Source organism: Schistocerca nitens, chromosome 1 (assembly GCF_023898315.1).
Source record: "Schistocerca nitens isolate TAMUIC-IGC-003100 chromosome 1, iqSchNite1.1, whole genome shotgun sequence".
NCBI lineage: Eukaryota > Metazoa > Arthropoda > Insecta > Orthoptera > Acrididae > Schistocerca > Schistocerca nitens.
Window position 1 is genome coordinate 1,062,626,552 of NC_064614.1, and position 20,657 is coordinate 1,062,647,208.

General features: G+C 38.8%; 1 protein-coding gene across 8 annotated transcripts in view; it reads left to right on the top strand.

Moving 5' to 3' along the window:
* The window catches only part of LOC126197937 (peroxisomal acyl-coenzyme A oxidase 3-like), a 95,642-nt gene that overhangs the window by 33,971 nt on the left and 41,014 nt on the right, over nucleotides 1–20,657 (top strand). For all 8 annotated transcript variants that reach the window (XM_049934680.1, XM_049934684.1, XM_049934677.1 and 5 more), the window contains exons 5-7: nucleotides 5,268–5,400; nucleotides 11,525–11,812; nucleotides 14,531–14,694. In XM_049934680.1, the coding sequence (XP_049790637.1) occupies nucleotides 5,268–5,400; nucleotides 11,525–11,812; nucleotides 14,531–14,694 (585 nt within the window). The remainder of the gene's footprint in view (nucleotides 1–5,267; nucleotides 5,401–11,524; nucleotides 11,813–14,530; nucleotides 14,695–20,657) is intronic.

Sequence of the window (20,657 nt, forward strand, 5' to 3'; positions counted from 1 at the left end):
GAAATGCACAGTGGACGGGCAAGTTGACAACTGTGCGCATGCCAAGTATGATGCACTGTCAGTTAAAGTGAACTTACTGACCCAGCAATTCAGTCAATTATTGTCTTGCTGTGATGCTAGTAGTGATTGTGCCTGACCAAGTTTCCGAAGATGCTCACATAGCAGACCATCGGCTCACTCTTCTGCACCAGCAACCGAACAACAGGGGATCTGTTGGTATCACAGCAGATTTGGGAAACAGGTGTGTCACTGTTCTGTGCTCTGCACATACCCAAATACTGGTGGCAGTCAGACATGGCTCAAATGGCTCCGAGCACTATTGGACTTAACATCTGAGGTCATCAGTTCCCTAGAGCTTAGAACTACTTAAACCTAACCTAAGGACATCACACACATCCATGCCCAAGACAGGATTCAAACCTGCAACCGTAGTGGTCGCACGGTTCCAGACTTAAGCACCTAGAACCGCTCGGCCACTGCGGCCTGCAGTGGCAGTCAGACATAGGTGCCTCTTCTGACTGATGATCTATGTCACAGTGCCTATTCATGAGCGACCAATGAACAGTTTGGAAATATTTAGTGGACATAGGTTCCAATCTGTGCGGCTACCCATGAGCCATGATATACCACTGTAGCCTGCCAACAACAGTATACCTGACTGCCACCAACAATTCCTTCATAGCAACATATGGCATGCAGTGGTTTGATTTGTTTTTGGTCAATGCTGTAATTGCAGACATCGTGGAGCCAATTATATGAAAGACTTCCTCTTATACTACAACCTGCCACCTGACATAACAAAGGCATGACTGGTCAACAACACCATGGGCTACCGTCATTGAAGAAGACATCGCAAAGATAGCAATAATAACCGTGTTTGGCCTATTTGAGAGCAAGGTCATGATGTTTGGCTTCTGGAATGCTCCAGAACTTGGCAGAGGTTCATCAGTTCTGTGTTGCAAGACCTGTCCTCTATTGCTTACTTAGTTGACATACTGGTATTCTCAGTCTTGTCGGAACAGCATCTGCAAAACCTTGTAGGGGTATTCAGGTGGCTAGACGAATGCAGTGCAGTACTAAACACAGCAAGATGTGTCTTCTGTTGACCGCAAGTGTACTTCCTTGAAAAACGCATTTCTCCATCGGGCTCTTTACTGCTACCTCACAAAGTGGAAGCCATCCTCCAGATTTCTTGGCTGGCCAAAGTCAAAGAATTATGGTGTTTTCTCAGAATGTTCAGTTTTAACCACTGCCACCTGTCATGTGTGGTGGAAATACAAGAATCCTTGTATGCTGTGCTTGCAGGCCCTAAATGTAAAGGAAACACAGCAATTTCATGGACAAACTGCATGAAGGCCACATTGAATAAGATCAAGCAAATGCTGTGTTACTAGCTCACCTGGAACTGAACACACATTAGTGTTAGTAGCGGATGCAAGCCAGACAGCAGAGGGCACAGTGTTGCAATAATGAAACAATAGTATATGGCAACCTCTGGCCATTTCTCTCATGCATACTGTTCGATGTTACAACAAAAATAGAGTCTGTGTGACCACAAGGTGAGTAAGTACTCTGTCCTTGAGTGGAACACCGAGAATTTACCAACTGTATGGAGCACAAGCTGTTAATGTATGCCTTCTGGCAGAACATCATCAATTGTTCACTCAGACAACATAACCAACTGATTGCACATTACACAACTCAGCAAGTATTCGTCATAAATATGGAATTAAGACTGTAGTTGTAAACTGCCTCTCCTGTGCAGCAGTTCCATTATAAAAGAATATGTTGAGCTCACTGAAGTGCAATTTAGGGGCTGAGAACTACAAGATCTGTTGCAGAAAGTGACGTCTTTGTTGCACCTATGATTAATTAATGTTCCGGGAACCAATGCCAAGCTATAATTGCAACGTGGCCAAGGCAGTACCTCATCCTTATCTACCATACTATTTTGGAAGAAGTGTGTTTGAGTCCTTCCACAACCTGTGCCACCCTGGTGCACAACTAACAATGTGCCTAATCTTGGATCATTTTGTGTTGAGAGGAATTACGAAAAACTACCATGAGTGGCCAAGGTACTGCATCCAGAGCCAGTGCAGCAAGGTCTGTTGTCACCTACATGCACCAGTTGGTGACTTCCCAGACACTACCATTTGTTTCATGCATAAACTGTGCGGTACTGTTGCCTCCTTCAAACAGTTAATGCTATCTCCTAATTATGATTGACCATTTCACAACACAGTATCTTGGCAGAAACATTGGCATACTCCTTTGTGCTCAGCTGAGCATCATGATTTGGTTGCCTAGTCCACGTCGTAGAAAAAACAGATATAGTTGGATATATTTGCCAAGCTCCCAACATACTGCAGTACAAGTCATCATATAACAATAAGCTCCCATCTGGTCATCGGTTGGATGACTGAGTGTTGGCACCAGTCTCTCAAAGCAGCACTGAAGTGCAACAGAACCAGGAGGACAGATACTCTTCTAATGGTTTTGCTTGGATTGCAAAACACCTGCAAAATCAATGGAGATGCCTCCTCCATAGAAATGGTACATGGAGAGACAACGCAACTACCTAGCAAATTCATAGATGTGACCACTCCGCCTGATCCAGACATCTTTGTCAGATGTCTGAGAGATCGCATGTCAAGATCTGACCTCTGCAACTGTCCAGACACGGAACAGCTTTCACATTCTTCCATAGCAATCTGAGCACCGTATTCACACGCAATGCTGCATACCGATGGCTTCAAACCAGCCCTTCAGCCACCATATACTGGGCTGCACCAAGTCCTCGAGAGGAAACTGTACACTAGACATTTCAGTCAACAGGACATATGCCACATTCTCTACTGACTGAGTGAAACAGGGCTGTCCCCTGCTGATATTTCATGGACACAGCCTCACCCAGCACACTCTAGAAACAGCAGCTCCTACACCAGCACCAGCCACAACATCATCACCAAGGGACCAGCACAGCATGAGATCTGATCAACATGTCCATTTCATGGTGTGTTACCTGGATAGCACTCTGCTTCTGCCAAGGAGGCTGTTGCAGCAACTGCGGCTATCAGTGCTGTGTGGTGTGTGTGTGTGTGTGTGTGTGTGTGTGTGTGTGTGTGTGTGTGTGTGTTTAAAAACTTCTCCTTGTGAAAAATAGTTTTCCCACCAGCTGCCAGGGACATTGTGTTTCTGTTATATTCTCTATGTTTCTGTTTATTCTTAGGCCTGTTGATAATTTTATGTTCTTATGTCCGCTCCACACAGAGAATTATCAATCATTCTAGTCACACACAAAGAGAGTATTTCTCACAAGGACATCTATTCACATTCACTGCACTGAGAGAGCCTTACAATATCGTCTAATTTCAACCAGTGAATAAAGTTGTTGTTGCTTCAGTACCAAGACAATGTTCTTGCAACTTAATTATTATACTACACAGGATTAACAGCCGAAAGAGCAAGATCATGGCTCAACTGCTTAAAAGTAAATAACTTCATATATACATTCGAATATGTTAACTCTCTACCAACCAGCACACGGCATATTCCCAGAAAGGCAATGCATTAAATTTGAAAAATGCAGATAGTATCAAATAGTTTATTACTCATTGTGTTCATTACATTTCAGAACATAGTAAAAAAATCTTCGAACCCATCATATTAACTGCTAGGGTACTTTCTATGATTATATCTTCATTATTAATTAGCAATGTGGTACAATGCCTACCATGTTGAAACACATCAATGAGGAATAGCTTCACTTGCTCTGATGTATTTGTGATAACAAATATTATTTTTTGTTTCTTTCTCTTACCTAATGTGTGAGCTGTGTTTACATGAAATGTCAAAATTCTTTAATGAGATGTGTTTTTCTATTCCTTATTATTTAAACTGTCGTCCGCCCCCGGTAGCTGAGTGGTCAGTGCGACAGAATGTCAATCCTAAGGGCCCGGGTTCGATTCCCAGCTGGGTCAGAGATTTTCTCTGCTCAGGAACTGGGTGTTGTGTTGTCCTAATCAAAATCATTTCATCCCCATCGCCGAAGTGGCGTCAAATCAAAAGACTTGCACCTGGCGAATGGTCTATCCGACAGGAGGCCCTAGTCACACATTTATTTATTATTTAAACTGTAACTTAGTCATCTTGCTAAAGGAAATATTCAACATTTAAGGAACATTAAAACCATGTGCACACAAACTTTCAAACTGCTAATAAGTACCTAATTCAGGATTTATATACCTTATTTTAAATCCCTGTTTTACTTAAATCTAACCATCACTTTACCTTCTTTCAAAATTTTATAGTTTAGGTAATAATACTGATCAAAAATGTTGTTCTCTTGAGGAACGTGTATTCAAAGTATAAGTATTTGTTTCTGGAATAATCTTTGTGAACTGTATTATAAGACCCAAGATGAATTTGTGCACGTAAAAAAATCCACTCATTAAAATAATACCCCAATATTAATGCCACTTTTATATGCAGCTAATAGTTAAACGAAATATGATTTCTAAATGGATACAGGTATTGCCTTCAGTTTCTGCCTTTTTTGTTAAAATCAAATATGTTATGAAGCTGTTTTGTAAATAACTCAGTGAAAATTCCCTATGCTAGTCTTCAAATAGAAACACTGGACAACACAAGTCACTGTCCCTGAAGCATTCAGTAAGGAGTCATTAGTTATACATTCACAGTTAGTCTCCACCAATCAAGTCACCAACAGTTATGTATTTGAAACAAAAAACATAGTGAACTGCTTCTTGTACAAATGGATTAGACTCAATGGTATGAGGTTTACAGTTATTAACCTTCGTGCCTTACACCATTTCTTCAGAAATCTAGGAACCTGAAATCCATCTGTCCACCTACATCTACTATTTGTGGGACATAATGTGTGAATAAAACAACTTGTGTTTCACGCAAATTATTTTTTTTTGAACATATTTTTATTTCCATGCAGGAATAACATAAAGTTGAAACTTAAAATATGCTGTAAGGATGCTGCTTCAGTTTAATGTTATAAAAGAGTTGTACACTTATATGCCATGACAAATAATTTCTTATTGACATGGGCAGTCTTGTTTTCTTTGTTTTTATAAGTCCCCCCCACCCCCCCACCCCACCCCACCTCCACCCTCTCTCTCTCTCTCTCTCTCTCTCTCTCTCTCTCTCTCTCTCTCTCTCCCCCCCCACCCCACCCCACCCCACCCCACCCCACCCCTCTGTGTCACACAAACTTTGAACTACCTTTTTCTGTACAGATTTCTGGATGTGTGGCAACTGAAGAGATCTGCGGTTCTTGCAGGACAACGGCAACTTATGACCAAACATCACAAGAATTTGAGCTTCATTCTCCTGATTTTGAATCTGCAAAATGTTGGCAGCCAAGACTCGGTATGTGACATTTGGAGAGCCAGTAATCCTTTTGCAAGAGAAGTGAAGTTTAGACATGCCTAGTCTTTTTTTTTTTTACTAATTTAAAAGGCAGCTGTTTTGATGTGTATCAACAAGAAATGTTCCTTTACTGCTGAACTAGGAGCTACTGGTGCAGAAATTACACACAAACAGATAAACAGAGAGATATTTAATGGTTAGTTTCACAAGCTTTTAGGCAGATCCTTTATGTTATACTCCTAAACAACTGAGGCAACCCTCTATTTAGGTAAAGTTAATGCCTATGAGCTCAATAATCGTTTTTTGTCCCCACCCCAAAACAACTAACTTAGGCAATTAAAAAAAAAGGGGGGGGGGTGGGCAGCGAAATTGTAAAGAGGGAATTTAAAATAGATATATACTATTTAAAGAAGAAATCTTTGCAAAAAGAAAATATTGTACGGAATTATGGTCCTAACCTTGAGTTCAGAGTAAAATGATTGGTTGCAGCATGTCCAAAATTCAGATTGGATATGACAGACATATACTAGTATAACCACACACACACACACACATACACACACACACACACACACACACACACACACACACACACACAAAGGGTAACTCAAAAACGATTAATATAGCAACAAAGAATGTTAGTAGTTAAGTGGCTTTCTTCTCGCCGTGTTATTTGCAAAAAAAAAAAAAACTCAAAATCTATTTTCAGTCAGATCATTTTCTATTGCCAGTTGTTTCAAACACTCCTTACTTGGAGAAGCATGCAAGTAGTTCTTATTCCTTCCAAGAACTGAGAAGGATCATTCAGCAGAGGAGTTTGTTGTTGGTGTGCTCTAATAAATGTGAAGAGTGATGCTGATTTTTGGATAATACCACAGATTTCTCTCTTAGGATTTTATTTAAGGTAGGCAAAGAAGGATCATTCTCATATCCAAACTCAACATGAAGCTTTTGAGATGGACACATTCTGTCCCAAAAGACTCCTCTAATTCTCTGAATAAACATGCTGCCACTGTTTTCCAGAATTTTACACTTCACTGGGGTCCATTTTCATCAAACTGGATAAGAATGAAAACTTTTCAGAAAACTTTCTGTTGACACCAATATGCTTATTGAGCTCTGTGGATAATTGTACAATATAATTAAATAATTGGTCTTCAGTATGTCACTATCAGATTTTCAAACCAAAGTTTCATTTTCCGACTCAGAGTCGGAGTCATGAAAGAACTTCTTGCATTTCATCATGGTTTTCTTTAGTTTCATTGACTTGAACAAGTTTTTTTTGTAATCTCCCATTTTCTTTCCCACAACTTTTTGTACACTTCAAAAGACATTTCGTCTGTGAAAGTTAGAAGTGAAGTGTAAAGTTTCACTACTCCAGATATGTCAACTGCTTTTGACCGTAGCGTTGTCTGCATTGAAACTTTCCAAAATACTCCTCCACGTTGTAGCCATGAATGCAATATATTTGGAATTAAGCTTTTGCAATATTTTTATTGCTTCTGATGTAATCATAATTTTTTCACGTTTCTCTTCGGAAGTTCACTTGAGAGCTTTATTGACTGCATCCCAATTAGCATTTATGATTTTGCAGCCATCTTTTCAAGCTAACCACCTTGTATTGCAGCGAGACTGTAAACTCGAGTTTCCATCTTCAAAAACTGACTATAGATGCTGTAAAAATTTTTTAAATAGTTTGTAGCAGGTCAAAAAATGTTGTAGACATTTCACTGTGTGTGCCTCCATGTGAACATACCAAATTCGGGGAATAATTGGAGCAAGGAATTAAAAATGCCAAGGGATTGAATGACTTGATTTGGGCTTGCAGGCCAAAGTAGATTCCCACCATATCTGCAGCACTGTCACCACTTTGGCCATAGAAATTGCTTGTGTCTAATCCTTGGGAGTTGGGAAACTTAAATACTGTATTTGTCCATTCTTTCTTGATATGCCCAGCATTTCTCAAAAAAACTTTACAAACTGCTCCTGTGGTATGCCATCTTTATTCACATATTGTATAGTGAAACTTAACTGATCAGTGTGATACATCAGGCATAGAATTCACAATAACGCAGTAATATTTGCATCAACTATCTCTTCTGCAACAGTCTTCCTCATAATAATTTTATATATACCAGCTAAGAATCGATCAAATTCACCTATCAGCTCTAAACATATAAAATTACCATTTGTTAAGGTACCGAACTGTACTTAATCTCCATGAAATGGCAGTCCTCTTGAACAAAGTTTTTTCACTATAGCCACTACCCTCTGTTGTACGTTTCTCCAATGTTTTACTACTTTAGTGTGTTTCCAAACTCTAAAGCCACTTGTGCCAAACTGGGATGAATCCCCAAACCGTTTACATGAGGGCAATAAAATTACCCCTGACAGGAAGAGTAAATCAAGTAATTGTGTTGTCTGATGTCTCCATTCCACAATTTCCTTTCGAATAAAAGATATGCTCACTCTGACTTGACAAAATCACAGTTTCCATTCTGAATAATTCCATTTTGTACTATGCAGCCTTGTGTTTTTTCACTGATTTCCCAAAAGAAGAGATTTCATCTACTGTAAAGTCTGAGCAAACTTCCCCTAGGCCTAACTCTGGTTCACTTGCTGTGCAATTGTTCGTATGTTGTTTATCAATTTCAGATTCACTAACGTCAAGCTTTCACCACAACTGCTGCTGCACTGTGAATGATTTTTAGGTTTCAGGGCCTCAGAAGAGGAAGAATTTAAAACTGTAGGATCTAGTCCTTTGTTAATGAAAACCATGTACAACCATGTGTTTGATCTAACACTTCCTTTTCCCTCCTCCTCTTTTGTTCAACTAATTTTCCATAGCTTGCACCACTGAGACATTTCCTACCATCCATATTGATGTTTACTTTGTATCAGAACTTCACCATATTAATAAAACAAGGGGAATACGCACACACGCGCACGCGCGCGCATGCACACACACACACACACACACACACACACACACACACACACACACACACACACATACACAAACAAACAAACAAACAATAAAAGCACTACACTGATACCGCTACATCAAAGCTTCTGTTTGTACTTCTGATATGTCCATGCCTAGCCACATAAAAATGTCACTAAGGCAGTGCTGCTAGTTTAATTATGTCTACATCTCCTTTGGTCTATCGTCTGCCTATGATTTTCCTCCCGCTAATAAGAATTCCTGCAACCATCACTGCCTATTTTTTTGTTTATGTTTTCCCCACTTAAATGTTTTTGATCAAAAATTTTCCATCCTTGCCCCAAGCCCATATGGCTCACGTGTAAATATGGGATGGAGGTATAAGGTCTTGGAAAGGATTAGAAGTTACTGTAAACTGAGAAGTGAGGTTCAGACAACAGACATTGCACAAAAATGGTTATTCAAAATGAACCTTGAAACTTGAAAGAAATCATAAGATGCAGATTTTAAAAAAATACACTGCCTGACAAAAGATGTGAAGCATCCACAAGATGTGGTCAAGTATCTATGTAACTTTGTACACATATATATTTTAGCCTACAACAAAATATATTAACTAGGAATAGTCAGAATAAATTAGCAGTTAATTACATACACAAAACTAAGCCCATAATTAGACCTGGTGCTATATTCTTTAAAACTGAGTGCCAACATTTCTCTTTTATGAAAATGCTAAAATATGTTAATGGTAATTAGGCAAAAATGAAAATAAAATGAATTTAAGGAGGCAGATGGCAAAACAGGAGAGGGAGTAAAAAGATCCCAGCTTGCTTCATCACACATCAACCTAAGAGTTTGGAGTGGTCCTCATTGTGGGTCTCCATTTCAATAGCTGGTTGAAGTGTGTAAGTATCCAGTTTTTTGGGGCATTTGAAAGTGACAGTGGCTCAACATTGGCCTGCATCAGAATATGAGGGAATGCATACTTGTTGTCAAGGTTTGTATCAACCATGTCTGACCGCCACATGGGAGGATTGCCAATTTGTACACTGAGAACATCATAACTCCTTCACATCTGCACCTGCCATCTAAAAACAATAGATTCCCTGCAACATTCTGTGTCATCCCACACCAATCGCCAGAGACTAGCAACAGACAGACAAGTTAAATACTGTCCCAGGTGTAGTCTGCCATTAACACGACATAATGGCTGCATTTGGAATGGTGCAATGACTGGGAAGCATGCACTGCTGATGAATGGTGTCAGTAATGAATCATGGTTCTGCGCTATCCTGGATGATCATCGTCATGAGTGAGTGTGGCAAAAATTCCAATGTATTGGAGACTCACAACAGTGTTACTCCTGGTGTCATTGTGTGGGGAGCCATCAGTTATAACTTCAGGTCATTGCTGGTAGTCATTGAGCGAACCTGACAACACAACAGTATGCCAGGGGCATCCTGCATCCTCATGTGCTATCTCTCATGTGACAATATTGTGGTGCTGTTTTTCAACGTAGCATGTTTGTCTATGAACTATCTGCATCATGTTGGACTACTCCCATGGCCAGCAATATTTACATATCTGTCCCTGTAAAACATATATGGGACCGGTTCAGACATCAGCTCCATACCAGTGGCAGTATCCAGAATATAATGAAGGACCTGTTACAACAGTTGCAGGCCACCTTACCTCAGGAGACAAAATGATGACTTTATCACACCCTGACACCCAGAATCACTACAGGCGTCTATGCCAGCGTGTTTGCAATGTCACACTGATAAGTGGGCTCACACTGTCATTTTCTTTGTAAATTTGACTTGATTTTGTAATTACATGCTTCCTCAACCCAGGAAGTTTTATTTTGTTTCCTTTCCTTCTTGTAGGTACTTCACATTTTCTGCCAGGCAGTGTATGAAAATTGGCAAATAAGAGTGAGAAGTGCACAGGAGGGAATTGTGAGGTTGGATAGCAACTGGGGAAAAATGGGATGTTCACTGGCAGTAAAGAGAAATTAACATTTATGCTGTTTGACCAGTCAAGGCAAACACTGAAGGAAACTTACAAAAGTGGTGACTTAATGATAATACTAATTTTGGCACAATTTCACACAAATATTTACATTTTAATGTAACTGATTACATTGTATTTTTTTCTATGAAAAAAACTGAATATCTTATCATGTAATAACTAAGCATACAGTACCACATGACAGTGGAAAATAGCACTTTATTTACTGATCTTTGCTGATGTTTGATATGATTAAGAAACTATACATAGAGAAAATAGATAATAAGAACACTGCAATCTCACCAATTGATGGAAACAACCACACACCATCACACCATCTCCTGTTGCCACAACACATGCAGATGAATACTATTTTCCAGGTATCTGCCAGGTTCATGCATGTCCATCATTCCCTTCTGAGCATGTCATAAAATGTGATTATCATAATATAAACTACTTTTCCAGTGCCCACAGACCAGTGATGACACTGTTAGCATAACTCTGAGTAATGTGTAATTGTTCTTATGGTCAGTGGCTTCTCAGAAGCAGCACAACCATAAAGAATGAGTTTTACCACCCCTTGAAGGATCAGTTTGCCACTGATTTCTCAGCCTCAGCTAAAATGGGAGTCATCTGCAGCAGTTCACAAGGATGTATGATGATTCATTTCTACAATATATTTTAGAGGTTAATGTTGATCAGTTTCAGCGGCATTGCCAAAGTGCTGAATGATGATTGACTCTGATGCTTTTTTAATGTTTCCTTCTGATAATGTTATTGATAACAGTGAATTTGGGTGATTATAACTCCTGTAAAATCTCTCTGATGGGAAGTCTGAACTTTCGGAGTCCCCAAAATCATGCCCTATTCAAACTCAGTAAATTCTTCTGTTGATTCATTATGGCAGGAAAAATAAAAATAAATATATAAATATAATGAAGATGAGTCATTGTGCCTTGATGTATGCACCTTTGATTCCATAGCTTAACACAACTCATAGCTTGTTCAGTATGGTACCTGGAGACCTTTGGAAGTGGTGTGTGTGTGTGTGTGTGTGTGTGTGTGTGTGTGTGTTTTAGTTCTAAACTGCATTTTTTTAAAATTTCAAATAATATTTTCGGTTTCATAAGCACGAGTTTTCATTGACTTTAATTTTTGTTTTTATTGCAGGAATTAGTGGTACACATGCTGTGGTTTCTGCAAATCTTATCACTGGAGATAGTGTGAATCATGGTGTGCACTACTTCTTGGTACCAATTAGGGATCCTATGACTCTTATGTCATACTCAGGAATTATTGTTGGTAATGTGGGTGAGAAGACTGGGCAAAATGGAGTTGACACTGGGTTTCTGATGTTCAACAAATACCGTATACCACAAGAAAATTTGCTTAATAGCCTTGCGGATGTGTCACCTTCTGGCAGGTATACAAGGACAGCAAATGCCATGACCTTTGATGGTAATTGTTATTTAAATACAGTTTACTGTGTTAAATATTTGTATAGCATGTAACTGTTACTGTTGTAAGATTGTGAACAGCTCAAAAATGATTTCTTTGTGAAATGAAAAATTAAATACCAAAAGCATCACTTTATTAAAAATAATAAATATTTGTCCAATGACAAATAGGGATAAAAAAAATAATAATTTGAAGATCTCAATACTGCAGATTTCCATGAGACAATATAGTAGCTATCTTGCTGTGTTTTTAATAAGCCTTTGGTTTCATGCTGTATTATTGCCATGCAGTTTCTGTTGGTAGCACTTTTTAAATGTTGAAACTTAGTAAATGCTAATAACAAACAAAGCCGAGGAGAATTGTAAGGATGTCTGAACATTGTTCACCTGAAAAATGTTTATTAATTGAATAGAATACACTAGACAACTGAAGGGTTTTAATCCTTTAAAGTAATCAGCTCATCCTCCGGATGTCTCTGGATCATTGATGAAACTGACATGCACACTGTTGCATATATACATAATACCAGCTGTAATCCACAGTGTCATGGTTTGTTGTGTACAGAGAGAGGTCAATAAGGAGTGGACAGCAGCTAACCCTTTCCATCTTCTAAATTCACATTCTTGTAAAGATAGATGTTGCTCGTGCATATTCTGTGGGCTATGATCTGTGAGTACAGAGAGTTGGGACAGAAGTGGCATGGGACAGATAAGAATATCCTGTGCAGGTTGGCTGTGCAGCAAAATGCAATTTTGACCAGTGTGGAGAGGATATTCAGGGTGCTTCTTTCTTGTGAATGTGTAGATATGTGAAGGGTGTTGACTGTATATGGGGTAAAGCAAGAGAGACCTGTTATTGGAGAAGGTGCAGAGGGTAATTTTAGTCTACATAGGGTTCCGTAAGATCTTCAGTGTACTGAAAGAAAGACTAAATGTTATTGCATGCGTATTGTCCATGAGTGGCCAGACTGAGAGGGAGGGACATTCTGATGGTGAATGAGTTACAGAGTGTGTAGCATCTACAATTCTATTACAAATAACCAAGTATCCAGTAATCACAACAGCAGTGACACAACCCCACTCCTAATCAGCAAGTGGACCTTCATGGAGGGCAAACATTCTTTTGGGATCACTGCATGGAGCATGAAGACATATATTCTCTCAAGTAGACTAAGAACAGATTTTCTTGGTTACAACATAATGAACACTTCAGAGTTCTGTTGTCAGTTACGAGAAGAGAGAACAATTGGTAAGTAACTGCAGAGTTCTTGACTGCGTTACAAGAAGAAATAACACTTGGTGAGTAACTCTTTTGAAATGCAGGAGTCCTGGTTAGTGCCTGGTTCAGTGTGGGACAACTAGTATAGGAAGGTGTAAACCCCAGAGCATACACTGAGTGAAGACTATTTTTAAAGGATGAGCATGGGCTCCAACTAATGGGGTGCTGGACCTGACCAGCACAGTGCCCAGAGTAGATGCTGACAGAATGCCTGTGTTCTGAAGGATTGACTGCTGGGAGGGACAAATGTAATTCTCAGAGCATAAGTGAATGCTGCCTGCTAGACATTTGGTGGTGGTTTGATAGACAGGCAAAAGGATTTCTGCTTGGAATACATGATTTGATTGCAGTGCCATCGTTGTTGAAGTGTACTGTGTTGGCATTTTGGTGCTCATCTGGAAAGTTTACATACTTGTGGTGCATACACCAGCTGGTACTGGCCTGCCAGCTTGTAAGCTGGATGACAGAGCCTGGAGACCTGCCATTCACCGGTGTATGTCTGGTTGCAGAAGTAGTCAGTGAATAGTCATAGAGTGAACAGAGATTTTTTTTACGTAGCCAGCAGTGAGGTGGATGTTGAGACTAAGCACACTTGCTTACTAAGTTCAGGAGGACCATGTGATATGAATGGGAGCAATAATGAGATTCTTGGAAAACGAGAATAAGGATGGCCTCACCATTGGTCCACTTAATAAAGAAATCGTCAATGAATTTGAACTGGATGAGGAATTTAGGAGTCTAGGTGATTGGAAATTTTTTCTGTAGATGGCCCATGAGCCATTTGGTGTAAAACAATCACACTTATGTTTTCATGCCAGATTTATTTGTAAGCAATGCCTTGAAGGTAGAACATTGATGACTGTTTATTTAAATCCCCTTCTACCTTGCCATAGGTGAGGTAATGTCTCAGTGGCATTAACTTTTTTTAATATTTGTGCAACAAATCAATAATTATCATAACTTTTTAAAAAATGTAAGCTCTCAGCTCTGTTTTTGCTCCATGTGTGCTTCTACCAAGTATGGCTTCTAACAAACAATCTATCTCTGACTTATTACAAAACTGAGAAAAAGGTAGAAGCTATTGTTTCTTAGTGTAACTATGATGAATATTTAACTGTTATGTAGTTTAGATGGCATAAGAAGATTCCCAACAACTTGCAACACTGTTGCAAGCTTTCAATTTCAAAGTGTAGGCAAAGATGTAGGCAAAAACAGTAGCCATCTAAACAGCTGTGACAACACTAAGGCGTTGCCATAGAGATGTTAACAAAACTGCATTATTTTATTGGTCGAAGTAGGCACATGAAGCTACCATGCTGAATTCATTGCAACTGTCAGGGATAAACTTATGCTGACTCAACTATATAGAAGTTATTTAGCTTGATTCATAATATTATGTTTTAAAATCCTCATCCTTCTAGTCAACGTTTGTACTTACAGATGTCCAAACTCAACTGGCACTTCACTATTTGGTGACTTCTGCTAATTTATCGGCTGTATTGCTGGCAAAGGCTGTAACCATTGCAGTTCGTTACTCAGCTGTTCGGAAACAGTTTGGTCCAACCCCAAACCAAGAACTTCCTGTTATCGAATATCAGCTTCAAGTAAGGCTTTTAAATATCAAGTAATTATAAACACTGTGATAAATATAGTTTCACGATGAGTAATAATAACTTTGTGGTCTAGAGCACTTACTTTTATGTCTGTAGTTTTTGTTGTCCAGTCAGCATAGCACGGACAATTTCCTAGCACAATACTTGTAAGATTGAGCCTTGTATAAAGAACACTTCACAGCAGTAAGATTTTTGTCTTTTTGTTCATAGGTATTAATGTGAAGGACAAGCTCAGGGATTTAGCACTTTCAGGCTTTAAACTGATAAAGAGAAGCTGCTGTTAAAAGTTTCCATAATAATTAACTATCCTTAAACTGTCAGGCACTATTTTTCACATTTAGGAGAAATTTAATATTAGAAAATGAACAGGAAAGCTACTGCTATGAAAGAAGCTACTGCTGCTATATGTCTCCTACAGTCAATCTAACATCTACACAACTGTACTTGTACTGCAGACATTTACAAGCATGCATCCTATTTATAGTGAGTGTTGTTACTTGTCATCTGACTATCAGGCATCTTAAATCCTTGGATCTAGATAGCTAGATAATTTTTTGGGTTAGCTAACAAGGTATGCTTTTAATTTTCTTTTGAATTCATTAGGGTTCCCAGTTCCTCGTGTATGTTCAATGAGAGCTTGCTGAAAACCTTTATACACGATTATACAACCACACTGTGACTGAATCAAGGAGACAGTCTACATGGAAGCAGTTTTTGTGTAAACTAACATTACACATTCTTAAAGAGTATATGCTCTGTGAAATGAGTGATAATCATAGATCTTTGAAAATTCCTCTTCTTTAAAGCCTTACTGCCTACATTTACTGAATAAATACTTTCTTTGCATTTGGTGCATTGCTCCAAGAGATAATTCCATTATAGAATAGGGAGTGCAAGTATGCAAAAGAAGCTAGCATTGTGGTTTTCATATCAGTACACTTCTAAATACAAAACATGCCAGTGAACTTCCAGATTTGCACTTGATCTCTGTGCTGACTTAGTTTCAGCTTGTTGTTCAACATTAAGGAATTTTGCATATAGTATTTCATTTAGTGCATGACAATTAATGTCAGTTTGTTGAACCAGTGGGTATTTTTTTGGTTTAAATGGTGTAATACGGATCTTTGAGACATTAAGTCTTTAATAATTTGCTGTGAACTGGATGTAGATTGGTTCAAATATTGTCCAGGCTATGTCTGTGTGGATGAATTTTTAGTATGCTGGTCATCAAAAAAGCATTTTGGACGCATGGTACTCCATAGCTTCCGCATCTAGCAATTATGCTCACTTGAAGTGTTTAGTACACACAGTTCTGTGGAAGTCTAGCATATGCCAGAGTCGTCACTTTTCTCGCAGGAAACAATTGCATGTGACTTCCCTCACACTCGTTCTTTACACATCATTTTATGGACTTATTTTTCATCAAGTGCTTCACTTACCTTGTGAAAGAAGAAAACTTCTGATTTTCATTTTGCATGATTTTTAATTCCATATCATTTCTCGATCTGTTTTGACAAGTGTGCAGTTAAAAAATCTGATTTTATTTTCACTTATGGTAGTATGAAATCTTAGCTTCTTAATAAACCATTTACCTTTTCAAAACTAGTAACAGTCAGGACGCTATTTGTGAACCATGTTCACTTAATTTACAAATCTTGTACTGAAAAAGTGTGATGGTGTGCAGTTTACTGCTTCCTATATTTTAGACAATACGTTACTGTAAGTGAAAGACAAGGGTGGTTTGATAAGTCGGGTTAAATTCCATGACAAAAGGGAACATTTTAGTTGTGCCTTCATGGTTGGTAAGGTTGATTATTCTAAGGATCATATAAAGAATTTCAACAGCATACAGTTCATTGTTGACAGCTGTCTGAATTGGTCATTGTGTCAACTGCGATTGAAAATGGAGAAAATAAAGTTTTGTGCTGTTATTAGACATTTTCATTTGAAGTATTGGACTGCTGCACAAATCAAAGCAGTATTGGATGAAGTTCTTGCAGACTCTGCAGCATCAGAGAGGACCATTTACTTCAGGATTAATGAATTTGAGTGTGGCTGGACAAGCACCATAAAAATGAAGCACACTCCTGTCATCCAATTCATGCCACTTTAAAGGAAACAATTTACAAGGTCCATGATATGGTAATGCAAGGCTGCCAAATGAAAATTTGTGAGATTGTTGAGGCTGCAGGCATCTTAACTGAGTGAGTGCATAATATCCTGCATGGAGAATTGGCTGTGAAGAGGCTGTGCGTGAGATAGGTGCCGTGATTGCTCATAGTTGACCAAAAGTGCATCTGGCACAGCATTTCAACACAACATCTGGCAGTGTTCAACCAAACTCCGCAAGACTTATTGTCCTGATTTGTGACTGGTGATGAAACCTGGATCCATCATTACACACCATAGTCAAAACAGCAGTGAAAACAATAGACAAAGGCTGGTGAAAGTGCACTGAAGAAGGCAAAGACAATTTTGTCAGCTGGCAAGGTGATGGTCACTGTTTTTCGGTATTCCAAAGGAATTACTTGGAAAAGGCAAGATCGTAATTGGACTGTATTATGCTTCATTGTTGGCTGGCTGAAAAGAGACCAAGATTAGGATGCAAAAAACTGCTCTTTCACCAGGGTAATGCACCATCTTACACATCAATGATAATAGAGGCAAAAGTACATGAATTGGGCTTTGCAGTGGTTCCTCAACTACTCTTTTCACCAGTCACTTGGGGCTACCCAAGTGACTTCCTTCTGTTCTCTAACTTGAAACTTTGGCTTGCTGGGAAGAAATTTGCATCAAATGAGAAACTGATAGTTGCAGTCAATAAGTATTTTGCAGAGTTTGACAAAACCTATTTTTACAATGGGAAGAAAAAGCTGGATGCTCGTTGGACCAAGTGTACATCCCTCAAAGCAGGCTATGTCAAGAAATAAGGTGAAGTGTTTATGAAACAAACATTTTTTCTTGCTTATTTGCCAGACTTATTAAACAACCCTCATACAGCTAAAAATACAGTAGAATTTAGTGACACTGTCATCTGTCTTCCTTCACAAGTAAATGCAAGTTATTAAATGGTGCCAATGTTGCATTTGCAAGCTGACAAAATTCACTTGGGATCAGCATAGTCTCTGACACTGCAGGAAAGAAAAATAAGTTACTAGTGATTAGGTCCTAGCATCAGACCCTCATGTGGTTTCAACAGTCCAAGTTTGGAAAACTCCAAATATATACAAATTTTTCACTCAGCAATGACCAATTACACTGAAGAATCATCTGTTATGGTCTTATAGGAGGCCACACATTATATAACGAAAGCAATTAATTCTTATCCATTTCTTATTGTGTTGCAAAAATAGATAAACCCAAGTTCTCCCTCCTCTCCCTTTTCAAATGGATCATCCCTTGTCACTAACTGTGAAGTCATAAAATTTCTCTTGTATGTGAAGTAGATAAGACACGAGTTCCTTTTTCTAACTCTGCATCTAACACAAGTTTACTTCCCATTTTCCATTAAATTAATTTACTAAATGCTTGCAAAATCATTTGTGGCACATTAAATATTGTTGAAATCGTCAGTATACATAAAGTTTTATTTTTGACTGCATGAACCACTTTGGTCATATCGGTTTCCTTCCCTGTCTTTACCTTCCCCCACAGTATATATTTTAGCTTTTTGCTCAGATTCTAGAACAAAAACGGCACAGGTTCATCATATTGGCAAAATGGTCCAAAATGTGGCTATAGCCCAAATTTGGACCATACATAACAAACTGAACTTAGACCAACGTAATTTTTAGGTTAATTACAAAATGATGAAAAATAATAGTTAGATTACCCTAATCATAAAACCAAACTAACAAGGGAACCTCCCCATCGCACCCCCCTCAGATTTAGTTATAAGTTGGCACAGTGGATAGGCCTTGATAAACTGAACACAGATCAATTGAGAAAACAGGAAGAAGTTTTGTGGAACTGTGAAAAAATAAGCAAAATATACAAACTGAGTAGTCCATGGGCCACATAAGCAACATCATGGACAATATGAATTCAGGAGCGCCGTGGTCCCGTGGTAGCGTGAGCAGCTGCTAAATGAGAGGTCCTAGGTTCAAGTCTTCCCTCGAGTAAAAATTTTACTTTCTTTATTTTTGCATAGTTATTATCTGTCCGTTCATTCATTGACGTCTCTGTTCACTGTAATAAGTTTAGTGTCTGTGTTTTGTGACCGCATCGCAAAACCGTGCGATTAGTAGGCGAAAGGACGTGCCTCTCCAATGGGAACCGAAAACATTTGATCGCAAGGTCATAGGTCAACCGATTCCTCCACAGGAAAACACATCTGATATATTCTATACGACACTGGTGACGGCATGTGCGTCACATGACGGGAATATGTTGTCGACCCACCTAACTTGTACACTTGGCGAATGGGTAAAAAGATTCTTCTACCTTGCCCGATTTAGGTTTTCTTGTGGATGTGATAATCACTCCCAAAAAAGTGATGAAAACATAAGAGTTTGTCACATAAACTGAAAATAAAAAATTAAATTTTTCACTCGATGGAAGATTCGAACCAAGGACCTTTCGCTCCACAGCTGCAAACGTTACCACGAGACCACGGCGCTCCTGCGTTCTCAGTATCCTTGATGTTGCCTATCTTCCCATGGACTACTCAGTTTGTATATTTTGCTTATTTTTTCACAGTCCCACACAACTTCTTCCTGTTTTCTCAATTGATCTGTGTTCAGTTTTTCAAGGCCTATCCACTGTGCCAACTTACAACTAAATCTGAGGGGGGGTGCGATGGGGAGGTTCCCTTGTAAGCAGAGCCTATTTGTAAACACAGAAACTGCATGGAAAAAAATGCATGCACACCTGCTAAAGTTTAGAAATAGTTAAAATTGAGTTTATATTTCTAGAATTGCATGCAGTACTGAACTGACATGGCGGTTTTTACAGGAGAATTGATGTGGTCTGTGAGACATTTAACTATTTCCAAATGTTCTTTGTTGTCTAAAGCACCATCTGCTAACAAACAGGAATATACGTGTACAGCATAACTAAATTGATATGAGTATAGTTCCATCAGCTGGTAGGAATATACCAGAAGCAACACCAGCCTGCTCACAACAGAGCTCTAATGACAGCCACAACATAAGAGTTGTCAGCCTGCCAGGCCGGGCGGTCTCTGACCAACATCGCGTAATTCGACCACAGGCAGCCTGCTCCAGGCATTCGTACTTGAAAAAATGATGCCCAATCTTGGCACGCTTGAGTGTGAGCGAGCAAAATTCCTAATCAGCAAAGAGCAAGCAAAATACTTAATCTGCAGATCTCTGTTGCTTATAAAATGACACTTTCCAAAATGCAGTTTTAAGCTGTGTACAAATTATGTATCACTCAGCTTGTGTTCAGCTCATCATCAGAAATGTGACTGAGAATATAATAAAATTAGCTTTTTATAATCACAGTTGTAATGTCACATAATAAAAAGCATTACAAAAAGTTAACACATGAGCAGTTGGCACTAATCTTATCCAGGTTGTCATCATGCATACTGTCTAGCAGCTGTCAGCACTACTTCTGTCATGGGGAAAAAACTGGAATTGCATACACTGGGAAAAAAATGAATGTTATGTAATGAGTTGCCTGACATGCATTAATAATGTACAAGGGGAAAAATATTTACATCTACATCTATACTCCACTAGCTACCTTATGTATTTTGTGTGTCACTGTCACTTCCCCTATTTCCTGTTCTGGGCACAAACTATGCATGGAAAGCACAATTGTTGGTAAGCCACCATGTGATTTCAGATCTTTTTGATTTGACCTTAACATTCTTTTTGCTAGATATACATAGGAGGGAGAAATATATTGGTTGACTTTTAGGAACGTATGTTCTGAAAATTTTAGAAGCAAACCTCACCATGATGCACAATGTTTACAATATTTAAAAA